The 19,392-nt window shown below is 39.0% G+C and overlaps 1 protein-coding gene across 3 annotated transcripts in view; it reads right to left on the bottom strand.

Moving 5' to 3' along the window:
• The window catches only part of ralgapa2 (Ral GTPase activating protein catalytic subunit alpha 2), a 124,502-nt gene that overhangs the window by 73,291 nt on the left and 31,819 nt on the right, over positions 1–19,392 (bottom strand). For all 3 annotated transcript variants that reach the window (XM_041812394.1, XM_041812392.1, XM_041812393.1), the window contains exons 4-16: positions 17,472–17,529; positions 16,084–16,127; positions 15,711–15,891; positions 15,473–15,588; positions 13,404–13,542; positions 12,544–12,752; positions 6,622–6,861; positions 6,240–6,422; positions 5,657–5,791; positions 5,339–5,487; positions 5,080–5,191; positions 3,735–3,972; positions 1,730–1,909 (exon numbers count right to left, since the gene is read on the bottom strand). In XM_041812394.1, coding sequence (XP_041668328.1) covers positions 1,730–1,909; positions 3,735–3,972; positions 5,080–5,191; positions 5,339–5,487; positions 5,657–5,791; positions 6,240–6,422; positions 6,622–6,861; positions 12,544–12,752; positions 13,404–13,542; positions 15,473–15,588; positions 15,711–15,891; positions 16,084–16,127; positions 17,472–17,529 — 1,984 coding nt within the window. The remainder of the gene's footprint in view (positions 1–1,729; positions 1,910–3,734; positions 3,973–5,079; positions 5,192–5,338; positions 5,488–5,656; positions 5,792–6,239; positions 6,423–6,621; positions 6,862–12,543; positions 12,753–13,403; positions 13,543–15,472; positions 15,589–15,710; positions 15,892–16,083; positions 16,128–17,471; positions 17,530–19,392) is intronic.

Genomic DNA, 19,392 nt, shown 5'->3' with positions numbered 1-19,392 from the left:
AAAATAAACACATGACTGCAAAGAGAATTAAGAACAAGAAAATTGCAACCATTCAGAAATGAGATTGCATGTGCAGATACATCAAGTCCTTGATTTTTCTCCCGATTATTCATGCAGCCCTCTTTGCAAAACTGAACAAATCTAGAAGAATGTATTTAATTAATTGAGATTTCTGTTTAAATTCACTTTACATTCACTGTTTGATGGATGGTGTTATTGGGAGTATTTTTGGATAATGTGGTCTTTTCAATAGAATCCTTTCAATTTATGAATTAAATAATAATAAAAAATAACAAACCTTGTACAGGGCAAACCTACATTTGATCTCATTTCCTTCCAAATCTTATCATCACACACCATAGACGTTAACTTGTAAAGTTATAGAAGATTACAACAACTCAGCGGCTGAGTGAAAGATGACTCAAATGGCTCTCTGAAGTTGGAGAACCTTAATGAGTACCATAATAAGATACCAGCCTCTTTTTTAGACAAGAGCTCACATCAATATTAGTTTTTATTTGCATGCACAAGTACAGCCAAGTTTTGACAGTTGTCAATGCTGAGGCAGTGCCATTGTATCTGGCTGGCACTTCAGACTTGATCTCAAAGAGAGCAATGAAAGAGGACAGTTCTATTCTCTGTTTTCAGCACACTTTAATTATGCCTTTCAGGGAGATACATCGTCTCTGCAACAGCCCGCCACTGCTTCCCATTTATGCATATTAATGAGCATTAATTACACTCTTAATGAAACTATCAAAAACTGCCGTGCAATTGATGTGTGGGCTTTTCTTGAGGAGTAGGGAGGAGGGTTGCCGGGCCTTTGAAGATCAATGCGGGAGAAATCCAATTAGGCCAAAGAAAGGGAAGGGAATTTGAAGCGGTAGTGTTTAATGTCCATCTTTGCTTGCACACAGATACAAATAAACAGACTAACAGAATAGGTGCATTAACATGCACACAAGACACATAATAGATGTGCCAGCACAGCCACACACACACACCAAAATCCCTTCTAAGAATTCATTCTTGAGGCACAAACACATCTGCTCCTAGCTCAACAAGCTCGTCATTTTTGTACGTTGGTGGTAATTGGAGGGGCGGAAGGGCAGGAAACGCAGAGGGTTCATCTCTGTCTTTTATCCTCCACATTAAGATTCTGTCTAGACAAAATTAAGACGAGCAAGACAGGCACTGCAGCTAGTTACCTCTCAACTGCCTTCCAGCTCAACTTATAATTAGCCTGCCACATTGCCATCAGATAAGGGGTGTTTGCGGTGTTGAAATTGAGCTAATGACAATGAGTGTCCAAAGCTGGCCTTTGACATGTCGTCTGGGGGATTGTGCTGTATGCCTGTAACTGAGATGACATAGAAACATGTTGACATTGGCCAGTGACATGTGAGGGGAACAATGGGGGCCATCTGTAGCCTCTTTGTCTTTGGTGTTGGGCCTTTCAATGACACCTGGGCTAGCGTACACATGGACCTGTTTGAAGGCTTACACACACAGTCAATACATCTGATAAACCCTGTGGTCTGAGGCTGTGCTCCTGAGGCTTATCAGCACTGTGTTGTTGGCTCACACAAAGCAAGAAGATTAACACAGCATGGGTATAGAATTTTATGTACATGCGTAATGTCTTATAAAAGCCACCCCTTTGTGTTTTATTTTTGGTATGGAAACTTACAGCAGTAATACTGTTATCAGTATTATAACAAGAACTTACCAGAGGCTTTCTGTCGGACATTGTTACGTGCTTTTTCTACACCAGGAGCTCCTGATGTGGTGGCGGAGCGAGTCCTCATGGGCTCCTGAACTGCTGGTCCGCTCTGCTCACCTTGGTTCCGCCAACTTAGTGAGAAGGAACGTGCTACTGCTGCTGCCTTTTGGGAGTCCTGAATCACTCCTGAAAGCAAAAAGACACTGTGATTACCAGTGTTTTAGCATGCATTTTGTGCTAAGTATCAGTTTTGGGTTTAGATCCACTAACTTGCAATATGCGAGACAATTGCAGCTCATGAAACTCAAAAATTCCACCATCTAAAAATAGAATATCACAAAACAACAGTCCAAAAAAGGATTTAAAATACAGAAATATTGACCTTCTGGAAAATTATGCTCACACTCAGTAATTAGTTGGACTTCCTTTTGCACACATAACTGCATCTATGCAACATGGCATGGAGCAAATCAATCTGTGACACACTTGGGGTGTTGTGATGCCCAGGTTGCTCTGATAGCAGCCTTCAGCTCATCTAGATTGAGTCTGGTGTCCCTTATCTTACTCTTGACATTTACTTGACATTCTCTTTGGGGTTCAGGTCAGGCCAGATGGCTGGCCAATCAAGCACAGGAATACCACAGTCAGCAAACCAGTTTCTGGTAGTTTTGGCTTCATTGTGGGCAGGTGCCAAGTCTTGCTAAAAAGGGACTCAGAATCTCCTTAAAGCTTCTCAGCAGATGGAAGCATGAAGTGCTTTAAAATCTCCTAGTAGGTGGCGGACACAGTGACACTGGATGTGATAAAGCACAGTCAACCAACAGCAGCAGATGACATGGCACCTCAAACCATTACTGACAATGCAAACTGTAAACACTTTACATAAAGCACCTTGGATTCTGTGCCTCTTTGACCTTCCTCCAGACTCTGGGACCTTGGTTTCCAAATAAAATGAAAAATTTACTTTCACTGAAAACAGGACTTTGGACCGCTGTGGTTCAGTATTGGCTCGACAGCAAGAACACAACACTTGTGGGTCATATCCTGGACACATCTTTATGGTGGCTCTTGATCCACTGACTCCAGCCTCAGTCCACTCCTTCTGAAACTCCCCTTTGTTCTGGGATCTGCTTTGTCTAACAATCCTTTGGAGGCTGAGCTCATCCCTGTTGCTTGTACACACTTTCTTTCAGTTAACTTTCCATGAATATGCTTTGATACAGCCTCTGAGAACAGCCTGCTCTGTCAGTGATGACCTTCTGTGGTTTTCCCTCCTTGTGAAGGGTGTCAGTGATTGTCTTCTAGAGAACTTCCCCTTCCAGCAGTCTTTATTGTCATTGCCACTTCAAGCTGTTTTTGCTTCACCGCTTAGATTGTGGCTCCCGCAGAGGCACTTTCTAACTATTTGGCTCTCTGGTTGAGTAACACTGATGTAAACAGTCCCATTATTGCAGTTGTGTTTACTGAACCAGAATGAGAGAATGAGGGCTCAGGAAATCTTTGCAAATTATACATTTCTACAATATTCTAACATTTTGAGATAGTGGACTTTTTGATTTTCATGAGCCGAAAGCAGTAATCATCAAGATAATAACAAAGAAAGTCTTGACATTTTTCACTTTGCTAAGATAAATCTAAAAAATACTGAAGTTTCACTTGTTGCATTAAACCACAGGAAAAAGGTGAACTTTTTCCATGATATACTAAGTTCTTAAGATGTAACTGTATGCATTTTGATTATCAAACAATCAAAACTTTTAACCAGGTTTTATTGGGGGTGGTAATCTATTCAAGTTATATACAATTAATGAATAGACCTTCAAGAAGCTTCATGCATGGTAACCTGAGCAAATTATTTAGATAGGTGCCTTTTTGAATTTTTAGAAAATGCAGATGCTGATCAGCAGTGTAACAACTAAACTGTTCGTTTATTATGCTCTTTCCAGCACTCAAACTTTTTTTTTCACCCAATTTAAACATCTTAGGTTCTTCCCCCATTTCTTCCTCTCACCACGTCCTCTCTGCTTCTTCTCCTTCTGTTCGCTGAGTTTGTCCAGAGGCAGGTTGGCCATGTCCAGACCATAAACGGAGCGTGCCAGCACAGCTGTCAGTGAGTCCATGATGCTGGCCCACTCTGTCACCAGCTCCTCCCAGCAGGTAAGAGAGGACAGCACTGCCAGCAGCTCGTCCCACAGCTCCCGGGAGATAAATACACACAGGTTGGCCCGCACCCATGCCACAATAATGGTCTGCATGCAAAATGAGACAGGGAAAAATGTATTACCTAATTCTCATGCTGATGCATCACATTTGTGTAGTGTGTCTTTGCATTTATGTCATGGACACACAAGCCTTTTTCACAACACATTTCTGCCATGGTGCCATAACAAAACTCCACCGTCACTATGCCTTAAGACTCATATTGATTCCACTACAGCTTATTATGGAAGTGCAAGAGAGCACAGCACAGTGGGAGCTTCCCCAGGAACACACACATAAGGCCGGCTCTGACAAAACAATTTTTTTTGATTGTTCACAACGGCACCATGTCATGCTATGCAACTATAATCTTGACCCATCTTGGTTGACAGCCTGGCCACACAAGTGTATATATAGAACTTGAGCTATGGCTGTGATAACATGTCAAGAAAATCCCTGTATGTACACATAAATCCCCAGAGGGAGAAAAGTGGGGACTTGTATAATGTTACTCTGGTAAATGATGATGCAAAGATAAGGAGCAAATGTTCTTCTGCTGGTGGGCATCAGGTATCATGTCATTGACGCCAGGTCAGGGTGTCAAACAAGACGATGATGCAAGAAAAATTATGACATGCTAGTCTTTTTGATTCGTGGTCATGAGGCGTCTTGGATGCATTGTTAATTATGTCACACTACAATTCCATTTGTGGTTACCAATGGTCATAATTGGGCCTGAGGTTTGATGATGAACTGCAACGTTGCAAAACGTTGCCAAAATCCATCTAAATTTGTGTATTTTGAGTTGGCCTTTAGACAAACAAAGAGACCTAGTGCTGTGCTCCCCTGCTTGCTCCACTGATCCAGTTTCAGCGCTGTAATGCTTCTGTTACTACGTCTGAAGCCAGCACAGAGGGGGATCACTTCAATCCCCCTTGACTAGTCTGTGACATTCATACTGAAGGTGAAACTTCACAGTGGCATAAATATTACGCCTTGAAACAGCACTGGGAATAAACTGGTGGTAACTTGTCCAGAAACATTTATAAATGTTCTGTAATCAAATATAAATACTCCAAGTCCTGTAAGTATTTATTATGATAAACCATCAAACATCATCGATCCATCAAATCAGTTGATGTGTAAACTAGACATACCCTAAAGAGTATCGAGGCTAAACTTTCAGCAAAGCTGTCTTTTCTTTGGTTTTCCTGTGGCCTCTTCATCACTGCTTCTGTGATCCTCAACAGTACCTGTAGCAACTGCTCCCTTCAGAACACAGACAGGAAATTAGAACAGTGTCAACCAAGAAAAAGTAGATAGTGATAGAGAATGATCATATTGAACCTGATTAGATTAGAGATAAATGGAGGAATGACTGGAAAAATCTTCATTGTTTATGGTTATCTTACTGACCATGTCTGTGTGTTCATTGTGTGCTCCATGATCATGTGCCTGTAGATGCTGAGAACACCCTTGCACACTTCAACCTGGTTGTCCAGTAGTTTAGGTACATCCTGGCAGGGCTCCAACAGAAACACATTGGATGAGTTGGTCAGGAATACCTACAAATTCAGGTGTATGAACATAGTAATATAAGCAAAGAGGAAGACAAAGATAAAGGAAACAACACGTATTTGCATTAGTGTCAGGTATACCGTGTGTACGGTTAAACTGTTATCACAACTGCTGTAGTCAGAGGATACAAACACACCTCTAAACACTGAGACAGACCTGTAGTGTGGGCTGAACACCAGCCTTGACATCCCTGTTCTGCTCCTCAGTGAGAAAGCCCCGACTGATGGCGCTGCTGAACGAGTACGTTCGCCCCCAGCTGGAGGACCGCTTGTGGCCATGACCCTCTATTGTCTGGTTGACAAAAGACAGGTGAGTCATTAAGCCTGAATACATAAGCAAATATTTTACAAAATAAGATATTAATATAGAATAAAGTTTGAATTTTTGTTAAAAAATTGTTGTGGTAAGCTGGCAATCCATGTTGTTTTTAGTCTCTACAGAACATAGCATGTGATTTATTGGCATGTTTTGAAGAGACCTTTGAGTCACAAATTACTAAAACATAAATACTGAATAAAAAAGGTAAAAAAACAACTTTTGAGACTTATATTTTACCTGTAAAACAAAAAGACATCCTCTTGTATAGTGTGTCTGTGTAATTTCTACATAAAGAATAAATATTCTCTGTCAGTGTGCACAAAAATCTAATCTAAAAGTGTCAGAGCTGTACTGTCAAACCTTTTGGACCTTTTACTTAAAAGGAAAAGCACATTTGTTTTTTGCGATCTGATCATTTTACCTGTGCATGCATGCTGTTAGTCTCTGTGCCAAGTGTGTGCCCAGAACTCTCGTCCACTTCATCTATCTGGGTTTTTTTGTCCGGCTCCATCATGAAGCTGGGCTTCTCCAGAAGGATCCACTTCCTGTAGACTTTGATCACCTTCCTGGTTGCTGATGCCTCGCAGGAAGGCAGCAAGAAGGCCTTAAAATGGGGAGAAAACAGACTTTAATTCAGGACTAATAGGAGAAGTTTCAGTAAGTAGTGTGAACAAGTGGCCAGCAGAGGGCAGCACAGTACATCCCATCACAGTGTCAGAATCCAGTGTGTATTGTCATGATTTAAAATGTAAAAAATATTTTCAGTTTGAAAAAAAAAATATTGCTTGGTGACCTCAATGTACCTGGTGGAAGACTTCGTTGACAAAATTCACATTATCCCTAGTGGACAATAGGATGGCATGCACCATGTCATAGACATAGCGATGCTCCTCTTCGATGCTACACAAACTGGAATCACTTGGCCGTCGGTCTGACAGTGTGCTGCTGTTGGAGTGGTTCTTCTCAGGCTCCCCTGCTGGTCCATTTGGATCCCCATCTGATGTCTTATCCTTTTCCTGGCTGCTACTGCCTGCAGTGACAGTCTGGGCAACAAAGAAAGTGTAATGATGTTAGCATGCATTAGAGCTGGACAAAAAAATGTTTTACAACTGTGAGGGTGATGTGTGCAATAATCACATCACAGGACATTCAATGATAGTCACATGACCTGAAGCATGCCATTCTGCCACTTCAGGAGCAATCAAAATTGAAAATTACACCTGTACTGAAAAATCTTCATGACTTCCTGTTTAGTACAGAATTGATTTCAGTATATTACATGTTGTCAATAAAGCTCTGAATGGTTAACAGCAACATAACTAGTGTTATTTCAACTCCCATAGTGCTAAATTTAACACTTTCAGAGTTTTAGAATTTTCAACAGTTTCAGGTTGAATTCACACTTTAGAAAGTGTGGATATTTTAACTCTCTTATAATGTTAATATCTAACATTTACAGTGTTATTTTATACATTAAAGTGGACTTCTAACACAACAGTATCTTAATCCCTTTCATTTTGTTTGTAAGTTAAAGTATTTAAGTATTACCACCTTGTATTTAATAGTTTATTGCTGTCAGATCAAAACCTCATATATCCCAAATCGCTACTTACCAGGGAATGAAAAAAATTAATACAGCTGAGTTTTTTTTAAGAGGTAATTAAATGGTCATAGTTGACATCTTTCTGACATTTTTATTGGTTTAAAAATTGTTACAAAAAACCCCCAAAACAAAACAATAGTCGATTTAAATAATTTAAATGATGAAAAATGGAGATACAAGATTGCGGCCTTGCCCCTGCAAGCTGTGGCAAAACCAGGTGTCTCCTGGCATGGAGCAAAAAAATACACATTCAGAGCTAGGATGCACTCTTTGATTAAACTCAGCTTTACATCTTTTTTGAAAACAAGCCTTTGTCACTGGCAGCAAGCAACCAACTCAGTTGATATCTTCACTCATGGTGCAGGATGTCTAACATAATAAACAACAATAATCCACCAGAAACATGAGTATAGTGATACCAACAGTGATTACTGTTCAAAAGGCAACATCTAAACACATCTTAATGCACCTAAACCCATAAAAATACACCTAAAACACATCTAAACAATCTGCTCAAGAGCATGATGGGAAAACTCCAACTCCCAGATTTGAAATTCCTGTAGATTAAAAGACTCCTTACAGAGTTAGACTAACAATGAATAGATCAACACTGACACTGATCAACTCTGAACACTAAAAAATTTCAACACTCCAGTTTTTACTGTGTATGGCACCCCAATATCTTTCTGACCTTCTTGCTGACTACCATCTAACCAGACCCCTGAGATCATCAGGCATGGGCCTCCTGAATGTACCTAAATTTAAAACTAAGTCTGACTAAAGTGCGTTTAGTCACTATGGTGCAGTCCTTCTGGAAAACGCTGCCTGCTGACCTGAAGACTGTTGAAACACCTAGTTCTTGGCTAGAAAGTGGCCTTAAAACACTGCTTTTCTCTCAAGCCTTTGCCTGGGAGTTTAGTGCAGAGAATTGTGAATGGAGTATGCTACTTTGCAGGAAACTCTAACATTAGTATACGAAAGTAAATGGTGTACAGCAGCAATCCCCAAATGGCGGCCCGTGGGCCACTTCCGGCCCGCCAGCAGGTGTCATCTGGCCCGCGATACATTTGGGAAAAAAGATGGAAATTAAAAAAATATATATTAATTTTTAATTTTTACCCTCTAGGTGTTTAAAATACAAATTTTCACTCATTTACCATGATCTTTCTATAATTATAGCAAGGAAAGGTCGTAATACTATGCAATAAATGCGTTAGACGTTGAACTCTCTTTAGAGCAGGGAGGAGCATCGGCAGACTGCTTCATCACCTCAACTCTGCAAACATGCCACCCAAAAAGAGCGTGACACAGACTGCATGACTTTTAAGAATGAAGAAGTATTTATTGTCTAATTTAATATTGATTATTTTGTTGAAGATGAAGAATTTAACCACCTTGCGCAGCTACACGGACTCTCATTGAGTCCAGCCCTTTCTGCATCTCTGACTAGTTTTCTGCATCTCAGACCTTAGCAAATGTCAGAGGTTTTTGCCTTGTAAAACCAAACTTCTATCCCTGCGGGGGGATTAAAACAGCTGCTCTCAGGACAGCAAACACTTTCCCTGCGTAAAAGTCTGTCAGCCCCAAACGCAGACATATATCTCGCTTTGGTGATTCAGTTCAATGTCAGTCTTATTTAATCTCTCGTTATAAAGAATCTGTAATGCCAAACTAATATCAACTACATCTATTTACTTACAATTTAATTTTACATCAACAAGACGTGCAATTATGGTCTTGATCATTAACGTTTAAACGGGACATCGTTTATAAATCCTACGCATATTTGACTCCTGGTCACGTCAAAATATGGTAAAAATTACTCTCATAACAATAAAACAATTGTTTATATCTGAAAATGTATTCCTAACCTGGACACGCTGTCCTACGACATGAGAGATCGGCATTTTTGGTCTTGGGGCAGCGCTCACAGACATAATTACGCACGGAGATGGGCCACTTCATGATGCGCGCAGGTAAATCGGGGGGACTCAGAGAGAACGGACATGCATAAGAACGACTGTTGTGGCTCAGACATGTACTTATCAGTCAAGTTTTCACTCAGTAGGTGAGGATTTATAGCTTTCTGAGCAGCAATAGCGCAGCAGTCAGGGAAACATCTCCTCCTCTCACTCTCTTTCTGGACTCAGGTAAAATAATCTCAGGGTCTGATTAGATATTGTGGACAACAGGTTGCCATTTTAAAGCAATAAATGATCATGCTGAATGAATGTTTATAACAGATATTCCAGTCTTGTAAATTTAGCATCAGTGGGTCTTAAAAACGTTAAAAATGTGAAAAAATTGCCACCTGATACAAAGACAGCATATTTATGACTTACCTGTTTAGATTACTTGCAAATAAATCCTGTCTAAAGTAGCTAATTAAGCCATACTCTGTGTGTAAGTATATATATATATATATACTAGCACATCTCAAAAAATTAGAATATCATGAAGAGTTCAATATTTCTTGTCACTCGTTTGTGAAAGTGAAACCCATATATATAGACTCATTACACACAGAGTGAAATATTTCTAGCCTTCACTTCTTGAAATTTTGATATTATGGCTTACAGATAATGAAAACCCAAACTTCAGTGACTCAGAAAATTAGAATATTGTAAAAAAGTTAATATTGGAAAGTCATGGTGTCAAAACCTAATCAGCTAATTAACTCAAAACCCCTGCAAAGGTTTCCTGAGCCTTTAAATGGTCTCTCAGTCTGGGTCAGTAGGCTACACAATCATGGGGAAGACTGCAGACTAGTGTGTGTGTGTGTGTGTGTGTGTGTATATATATATATATATATATATACAGTGCTTAACGAATTTATTAGACCACCTGTCATATTTGTATCAGAGACCATCCAACATCATGCAATGCTTTAATGCAGACACTTTCGTTTTCAGTGAGCTGTCCACGTTTTACCATTTTGAACAGGAATGAGGAATTTCAAACTGAATTCACCTATCTATACCCAAATTTCAGCCGGCTCACTGGGATTCTCTGAGAAGTCAGAAAATAATCAAGCATAACATTCAACCAGTAAAACTAATTTTTCTGTTCATGAATTCAAGTAAATAACTATAATTTGACATATCAATCAAGAAATAATAATGTGCTTTACTATTTTTTCAGTTTTTTTGTAAATCAGTAAATTTGAAAATCCATGGATAATAATAGGGCAGCCGTGGAAATCATGTCTGGGCCTCGGCTTTCTGTCCTTGAAAAATTTTGGCCCCCAGAAAAAACTAATTGGGGAACCCTGGTGTACAGATTAGTGCAAGGAATTTTCATGTTTATCTTGACTCATTTTTGTATCTCTGTTTCTGTCTGTTTGTTTTGCATCTTCAAAGCAAATTGAGTTTACATTTGTATAAAATGTGCTATATAGATTACACTGAACTGAATTCTGTGTTGTTTGATGCAAATCAAAACTGCAAGAAGACAGAGCATTGTACATGCAGAGTCTGTGTGTCTACTGCATGTTAAAATGTTAGGCTATAAGTGACACTGAGGCTGCCACCAATACACTGGCATGACACTGGGTGGAAATATTCAGGTAAGCAAGGCAGATCCTAAGTGAGCGTAATTCTGCTGTCAGCAGCATCTCATCTTGGTGCTCATTAATAGACGAACCATTAACGGCACAGACGTGCCAATTATTGATTTTACAACTGCAGTGTGTGACAGCCACAGCATCTTGAAACTGTGAGCTTTTTCTTAAACATAAGTTACACTCCTGAGGCTGGTCAAGCTGACTAAACATGACTTTGAATAAAGGTAAAAATCAGGGGTGTAGGGGTACAGAAATATTTTGATTCGGTATGTACCTCGGTTTTGAAGTCACGGTTCAGTACGGTAATTAAAGAGAATAAATGACAGAATTTATTTTTTTTGTTTTTGTTTTATTAAATTGTATTAAAATAAATAGGCTGTGTAAATTACGTTTAAATTAATAATGATGCTGCAATCTCCTTCCAAAAGGTCTTCAATGAATAAAAATATTACTAAATAAATACATTTTTGAATTACTAGGTTATTTTAATTTATAAATTGACACATTTATATTTGTTCTTTAAACACTAAAATTTCCCAGCCAGCTTGAATGCATCATCATATTACCGTAAGTTAGCTTGTTAAGTATGCTACTTATTGACTATCCTGCTGATTTCAACACAGACTTCAGCACTGTATTAGTGTTTTAACCAATGGGACCTAGTACAAAATTTAGCAGAACTTTTCACAGCCCATCCTGGCAGATAAAGAGGTTAGAGCCGTGTGAAATCTGAGGGAAACTTTACCTATTACACAGCTGCAGACATGATGGAGTCCCCGCTCCCCCTCCTCCGAGGCTAACAGTTGAAGGTACCATGTTTAGAACTATCATTCTCAAAACCAGAGCACCTTTGTTATAATGAAAAGATTTTAAATCATGAGAAGTTCATAACCAGCTGGTGAGACTTTTTATTGTTCCTCCTCATTACAGTGACGTTCTTGTTTGACGGGAGCCTTTTCAAATGCTTTGACTGATCAGCTGGATGGCGTGCTGTCAGCGACACACCTGCTAAATAATAATGTCAGTGCTACTTTTTTTGTCTTTGTCCACTGTTTTATTTTACTGGGAAACAAAGTCTTCCTAAACACGACACTGTTATCTGGGAATATTCAGGCTGTTGCTGTCGTTTGCTGTGGTTGTGTGGTTGCCAGGACAGTATGAGTTGTGCTCTGGTTTTCTGTCTGTGTATGAACTTCATTCCACATGTTTCTGTTTGGTACATGTCTGTACCATACCGAGAGGCCCGTACCCAATCGGTACAGTACAAATACATGTACCGTATTACACAATAATAAGCTAAAAGTTCATTCTTAAGTCTGTAAAGATATGAGCTCCCTCCTCTACTCCTTATCCTCTGCCTATGTGTGGAATCTAAAAATAAACCCAAATAAGAAAAATCTTTTCAGCTTGTATTTTGTATTTTTGTAGTTTAAAGAATTTAAAATAGATGCATATATTTGAAAATATTTTTCCTCAGAGGTGTACAAAAACCTTTCTTGAAAGCCCCACTTCTACCGTTCTCATTAACAGTCATACATCATATCAATGCATCATGCTCACCTGGATGAGTTTGGGAATGACCTCAGTGCCGTTCTTGGCGCTCTGCGCCATGGCAGTACTGCTGACATACTTCTTCTCCAGGAAGAAGGTGACCAGCCAGGTGATGAAGGCCACACGAGGTGCCAGGTACTGGTCCCTGGTGCAGAAGGTGCTTTCATTGTTCCGTGTTACTGGCACATACAAGGGTTTTGGTCTGTGGTGGGGTAAGTCTAAATGAATAAAATAATGGAACAAGGAGTAGAGAGGTTTAGGGAAAGAAAACTAAAAGAATGACAAATGAAGACAATTTCTGATCACTTGAGCAGTGAAGGAAACTGAACAAGCAGTACTGATAAATGTTTCTGAATGTGATTGAACTGCTTGCTTGGTATATGATAAGTCTTGCAGTGTGGGTTTTAAGAGTCCCATGCATTTCTGGAAACCTGCAACTGAATTGTGATTGTTTATCTAGATGAAAGGTTTTCATTTGGTACAAGAACCCTGAGTTTAAGTACATATCACAAATTAATGTTACATAGAAAAGTAACTTGAGGTCCCACTTCAAACTACAGCAATCATGAAGGTTACTTCTTCCAAAGTTCTTGCCAACAGAATAGAAAGCAATACTTTAAACCATTTAGCAAGGCAACACTTATTCTGCTCACAGCAAAAGCTGTTAGTGTTGAGTGTTATGAACACATTTTTAATATATTGTGTTTTCTATGTTAGAAATAAAAGAGTCTTCACTGCAGAAGTGGCAGCTCTTGAGTTTAAGTACAGTGTGTGTACCTAAGTACAACAAACCAACAATAGAAAACTAGGTTTTAAAAGGCTTCAGCAGAAGGACAAAAATAAACTGCAAGACTGTTATGTCAGCTTACCTAATAAAGGCTTGTAGAGATTTGTTTGCTTGGTGAAAGAGGGAAACAGATGTGGAAGGTAGTACTTTTTGAAAAGGCTGAAGAGAAACCTGAAGCCTGTGTCCTGGTTTTCTTTGTTCTTCCATTCTAGACTGGATGCCTGGCAGACAGAGCACAAAGGCAGACAAGGTCAGGCTACAGGGAGAGGAGATGGTTCCAAGATCACTCCAACACTGACGGTTAAACAGCACAATAGTTTCAAGGCTGCACAAAGACTACATAGAGAGAGCTATGCACAAGATAACAGACTCCAAAGAAGTTAACAACTGATGCATTCAGTTTTTTTATCCTATTGTTGTGCAAGAAAAAAGTTTACCTTGGCACACAAACTGGTGAAAAAACACACTGCACAAACAAACACACACGGAGGAGAGTTTTTTTGTTTTTTTTTTGGCTATGTGGGTGATGCTATTTTGTCTTGATAACCAGTGATTAATGAAGATAGTTTTTAGTTTTAAAAAACTTTTCATGGGAATTTGTTTAGGAGGAAGAACCCATTCAGTAAGACTGAAACTAACTGTTAATAAATACGATATTCAATAATTTTTGTATCACCAATTATGCACACAAGGACGAGACAATAAAAGCCTTCAATGCAAAGAATCAAAGAGTTGCAAAAAATAAATTGCAGGGTTGATACGTCCAAACTCAGGTCAAATTTATGCACTTTTCATATATTTTTAAGATGCATTTCAAAGTTTTTACAGTACCTTATAGTGGTGTTAAATGGCATAGCAATATAATTAAATATAAACTCACAATGATTATTTAACCTAGTTATCATATGAAAACACTGATATTCTTATAAAGAATGAAAACCTTGCCATGATAGCAGCCTAAACAAAAATTTAAAGGAAAGCACAAAATAGTTTCAAATTTAGAGAAGTAATGATATTAAAAATGTATATCTCAGCCATGACCAAAAATATCCCCGTTATATCACAGTTATCACAGTACAGTGGTTATAACCTGCTGTAAATCTAAAAAAAAGTGGAGATTCATAAAGGCTGTCAAAGTTTTTGTTACCTTGATCATTTTTTGATATCACATACTTTGAACGACTGAGTTCTTATCGATACTTTTTGTTGTCTTTTTGGAAATATAACAACAATCCATTTTGACAGAAGTGTTTTATTATGAGTAGGTTTTGAGGAAAATTGTTAAAAAGGCCTGACTTCATCTGTTAGATCTATTTTATATTGCAGAAAAAAACATTAATAAAGCTAGAGAGTGCATACTACTCCAACAATCTTAAGCTGACAGACCAAGGTAGGTCACTGCACTTTGATTTTCTTTGATTCATAAAGCCAATGTGTTTTGTTCTTAAATTTGATTAGGGTAGGGCTTAAGCGCTCTGTAGGCCTTTCTTTTTTGTCTGTGTTTCTGAACTCCAACAGACAGTCACAGTAAGCAGTGCAGAGAAGAGGAGAGAGACAGTGGTGCCTCCACCTCCATGAAGTGTTTTTTATCTTCAGTCAGACTTTGGACATTTTTTTTCCTCCATTCACCCCAGTAAACAAACCCACAAAGCAGGCTGTCTGGGCATTATTTATTGTGATATTAATGCACACTTAAATGCCCACCGATACAATTCCACCACAAGGAGGCTCTCAACTAAAAGAATAACATGATAACCCCAGACCAGCGCAGCTCCATCCATCTCCAGTGTTTACTTCCTGTTTTGAATTGAGGACTCTGTTCAGTAAATCAGCATCTCATAAGACGTATTTATTAAACAGAAAACTGACGTTCAGTTTTCATTCTTAAATTTCTCAGAATGAGGAAGAAATGTGCTAAAAAAGCATTTCATGATTGATCAATTAATCTTCACATCCCTAATTTTAATCACAGATCTCTACATTTATCCTTTCATCTTGCATGTTTTCCTGCTCCACAATAAAGCCAGTGACACTGCAGTTCCCACATATTGACAACTTAAACTCAAGTTCAATTATCCTTGAGCTTAAGACACCCTGAGGCTTTTGTGATAAATATATGTGGAGCCTCTCCTTAGATTAATTAGTTATTACCTGGATGACCATGTACTTGAGAAGGGTTTCAAGGATGTAACAGGTCTGGTCATCTGCAACCTTTTCTCCCACCACAGCTGGAACCAGGGGGGTAATCTCTTCAGGCACAACCTTTGCTGTTAAAATCAACAAAACAGATACAGCTCTTTTGCCAAAAATGAACCTTCACAATTATAATGACCATCTTCTCAGACCTCAACATAAAACTGTCATTAAAAAGAAGAGCATCCATAGTCACCATCAGGGGGGTTGGAGAATGGGTTGTAGATGATGGTATCAAGGGTGCAGGGCCCTCTAGAGGAGGGCACAGCAGGGAATCCTGGCACCAGACATGCAAAGATAAGGAACTGCTCCTCAGCACAGTTGTCCCTCAGGGCCTGCAGCCACAGCAGAAAAAGACGGATTCCCTCACAGCGTATCTAGGCAAAAAGAGAAAGGCATAATTAACACGTATTAATGAAAACTTAAACAACCCAAAAACATATGCAACTTGTCATTAGAGCTAATATGACCTGGGGTTTCCTGATGTTGATTACATTAGCGCCATAGGGTATGATGTGTTTTGATTCTGATGATTTATCATACTTTATGTCAATGAAAACTACACTTACTTTGAATGAATTTCCAGTGTGTAGAAGCTTTTTTAGAATAGAACCTGAAAAAAACACATAAAAAAAATATCAATAACAATAACAACTTAACATAACAAAAGGAGACACGACATGAAGTTCAAAGCTGACAGGACAGGGTCTGCATGTCACCTGTACCACAGAAAATTGAACTTGATGGTTATTTTTGACAAATCAATGCAGTGAATGGCAAGGCCTCCCATATTTCTGATGAAAATCAACAGCAGTTGACAGCATGGTGCATTCATAAAGGCAGTGTGGTTCTGCTATAATCACATGAGAAATTATTTTAATTGCTAAATACCTTGTGTGGAAGATGCGTGTGTGTGTATTAGGAAATATGCTTGACAGCCTGCAGACAGAACTGTTCCTCTGTGAATCTTGTGGGTGGTGAAGAAATTTTGGCTGGTGCTTATGAGATTTTGAGTTAAGGATTAGAAAAGATCCATGATGTAAGTGTTTGAGTTTGTAAGTGGGTGTGTGGTTACTTAAATATTTTCCTTTCAACAGATTTAATCTATTCTATTTTCATTTTGGAAAATTAAGGTTTTATGAAAGGTGCAAAACTTTTAATTAGTGTCAAATGTCTGTTACCTTCCAATACCTTCTTAACTAGGACACTCAAAACTGTTAATGCTATCCTACTCAAAAAAAAAGAAAGAAAGAAAAAAAAAATGCAAGTCACTTAAAATGAGACAATGTTGAGAAAGATCAAGCTTCTGAGCAGTTCAATTAGACCTGAGATATGACAAGAGGCCATCCAGCTACCACCGTATTCTTCGTGGTGATGGCACAGCCTCTTGACCAATGGCACAAGCACTGATAAGGGCAGTAGAAGAGCTTGTCTGAGTTCAAGAAAAGGCCAAGAAGAAACCTCAAAGGTGCCATGATTTCTTGTCCAAAGACTGACAAAATGGTGTTGTTGTCTGGAGCATCCCGCCCCAATGGAGATATTTGGAAGCCTGAGGTAAAGGCCAATCTAACAGAGATCTAGACCTGAGTCGCTGCTGCCAATAGCTGAAAAACAACAGTTATAATTGGGGTTATCGCTACATGCAAGGGTTTTCCTTTTCGTGTAGGACTGAAATCATGCCAGTATATTTCAATTACTTATTTGCATTTCAAATGAAGTGCTCATTTGCATTTTTCATTTACATCCTCTTCTAGGACTAATTATTTTCTCTTCATTATGGAGGGCTTAGGCAAGGAAGTGGTGCCATTTTTGGCCTGAAGTATATCTTAGAGGTTACAAAACCATAAGGAGCAAAGAAACATACACAGAATATAACAAACTATCAGGTGCAAAAGAGAGACAAAGTTTAGCAATTAAGGAAGTGCAAAATATTTCATATGGTCAACAATTTACATACCTATACTGTGAAACTGCCATCGGTTGTAGATTTTCTCTGGCAGATGTTGTAGAATTTTCTGGGGAAAAGACAAAAAGGAAAAACATTTTCTATCAGATGTATTACTCATAAGTCTGGCACATTTCACTGACAATATGCTTGCATTAAAGTTTTAGGGAAGGGTCTCTTTCAGACATGCATAAAGATGTCTGCATATCTCTTTACCATGGGACAATGCAGACCAACAACCATTTCAAACTCAGTTCGAACACTCCAACCTGTAAGCAGCTAATTATTTTTTTTAAAATGTGGTGACAGGTTAAATGAGTCTCTTTGGAGGGATGGCATATAGGCTGGGGGCAGGCGGATGTGTGTGCACATGCACACATGATTAGATAACAGGCAGTGCACTGTTAGCAACTGATGCCCCAGTGGCTCACTTCTCATCAGAACTGAATCACTTACCCATAGACTTCATGATTGCAATGTAGAGGTCAAGTCTGTCCTCTACTGCTTGATGTACAAGGCTCTGAGACAGCCAACACTGGCCTTCATGATAAAAAAGCTAATCTGCCTTTAAGAGTTAGAAAATGGATGCATGCGGGATGCAAAGTTTGAAAAAATGAGCATAAAAGAACCACAAAGATGAAATCCTTTAGAATATGATAATGGCAGAAAGCTTCAGAGGCTGAAGAGAACTATTGAAAAGCATAAAAGAAAAAGGATGAACTATACTCTCAAGGATTTCTTGAGTAAGTGTAAACAGTTCAAATGAATTTATAACTTGGGGAGAGTAAAAGCACCAAAATGGGTTAAAGACATTATGTGTTACATTTCGATACTTAATCTCTAATAAAGGGCAGGAAAGACTTCACACGTTTAAAGGCTCTTAAGTGATAAGTTTTGAAGTGAATACTTCATATTAACACCCCTGGTTTGTAAACGATGGCATTTAATAACTTCTAATAACAAGTGACTTCACCACATCACACAGAGAGCTATGATGTCCCTGAAGGCATCTTCATATTTTGAGTGTCTGAGTTTGTCAACAACATCCTTCTTTCTTTGTCATTCTCCATCAACTTTCCATTCTTGTCCTCTAAGAGTAAATCTCTATCATTATCAGTGGCAGCAGAGATATTGAAAGGCATACATCAGTTTAAGGGGGCACTGGATGACTATCGGTGCTGTTCAATTCCTCTCTGATCCACAGACGTGATGATTTGCGTGTACAAGCATCGGCTGCACCTTGCTGTTGATCCCACATGGGATTATAACATTTCCGCACAGGCTCTGTACCGGCCTTCTTCACTCAGTCTCCTTGGGGCAGCAGACACATTATGCTAGGGGGTAACACAGCAGGGTGTCCTGCATAAGCCTCTCCTTGTATGTGTGTGTGTGTGTGAGCAGACACAATAATACTGTCTTTCTCTCTCCTTACAGAGCACCAGGATGGAAGAGTGGGAACGAGATGGAGAAGCTAGCTCAGAAAGACTCCCTGTGGAGCTGGAATGGCGGTTGCAACAATGAGGAATTTACTGGCTGATATGAGGCGAATACATGGACTGAGGGTTGGTGGCGTCCCTCTAATCTGCAGCCATACTCCAGCATAAAGATGGGGGCATTACTGTGGTACAACTACAGCCTTAACACATTTACATGATCCGCACTTAGGTTTCTAGTCGCAGAGTCTGATCATGCCACAGAATACACTTCCCCAAGAGGTGGTCTGCAAGGGCTTTTGACAGCAGCAACAGACTTACAGAAGAAAATGTAGTCATTTACATATTGTTAAGTTTGAAATTAAGCTCAGAGATTAATACAACATCTGAGGACAGAAAATCTATTGAGAGAAATTAAGATGCTAACCTTCTAATGTACATCAACAAATTACATTTGAAAATACAGCTGGTAGTGTAGAGATTAAATTAAAACTCCGTCA

This window comes from Cheilinus undulatus, linkage group 18 (genome assembly GCF_018320785.1).
Source record: "Cheilinus undulatus linkage group 18, ASM1832078v1, whole genome shotgun sequence".
NCBI classification, from domain to species: domain Eukaryota; kingdom Metazoa; phylum Chordata; class Actinopteri; order Labriformes; family Labridae; genus Cheilinus; species Cheilinus undulatus.
This window is presented reverse-complemented; position numbering and strand designations above follow the sequence as displayed.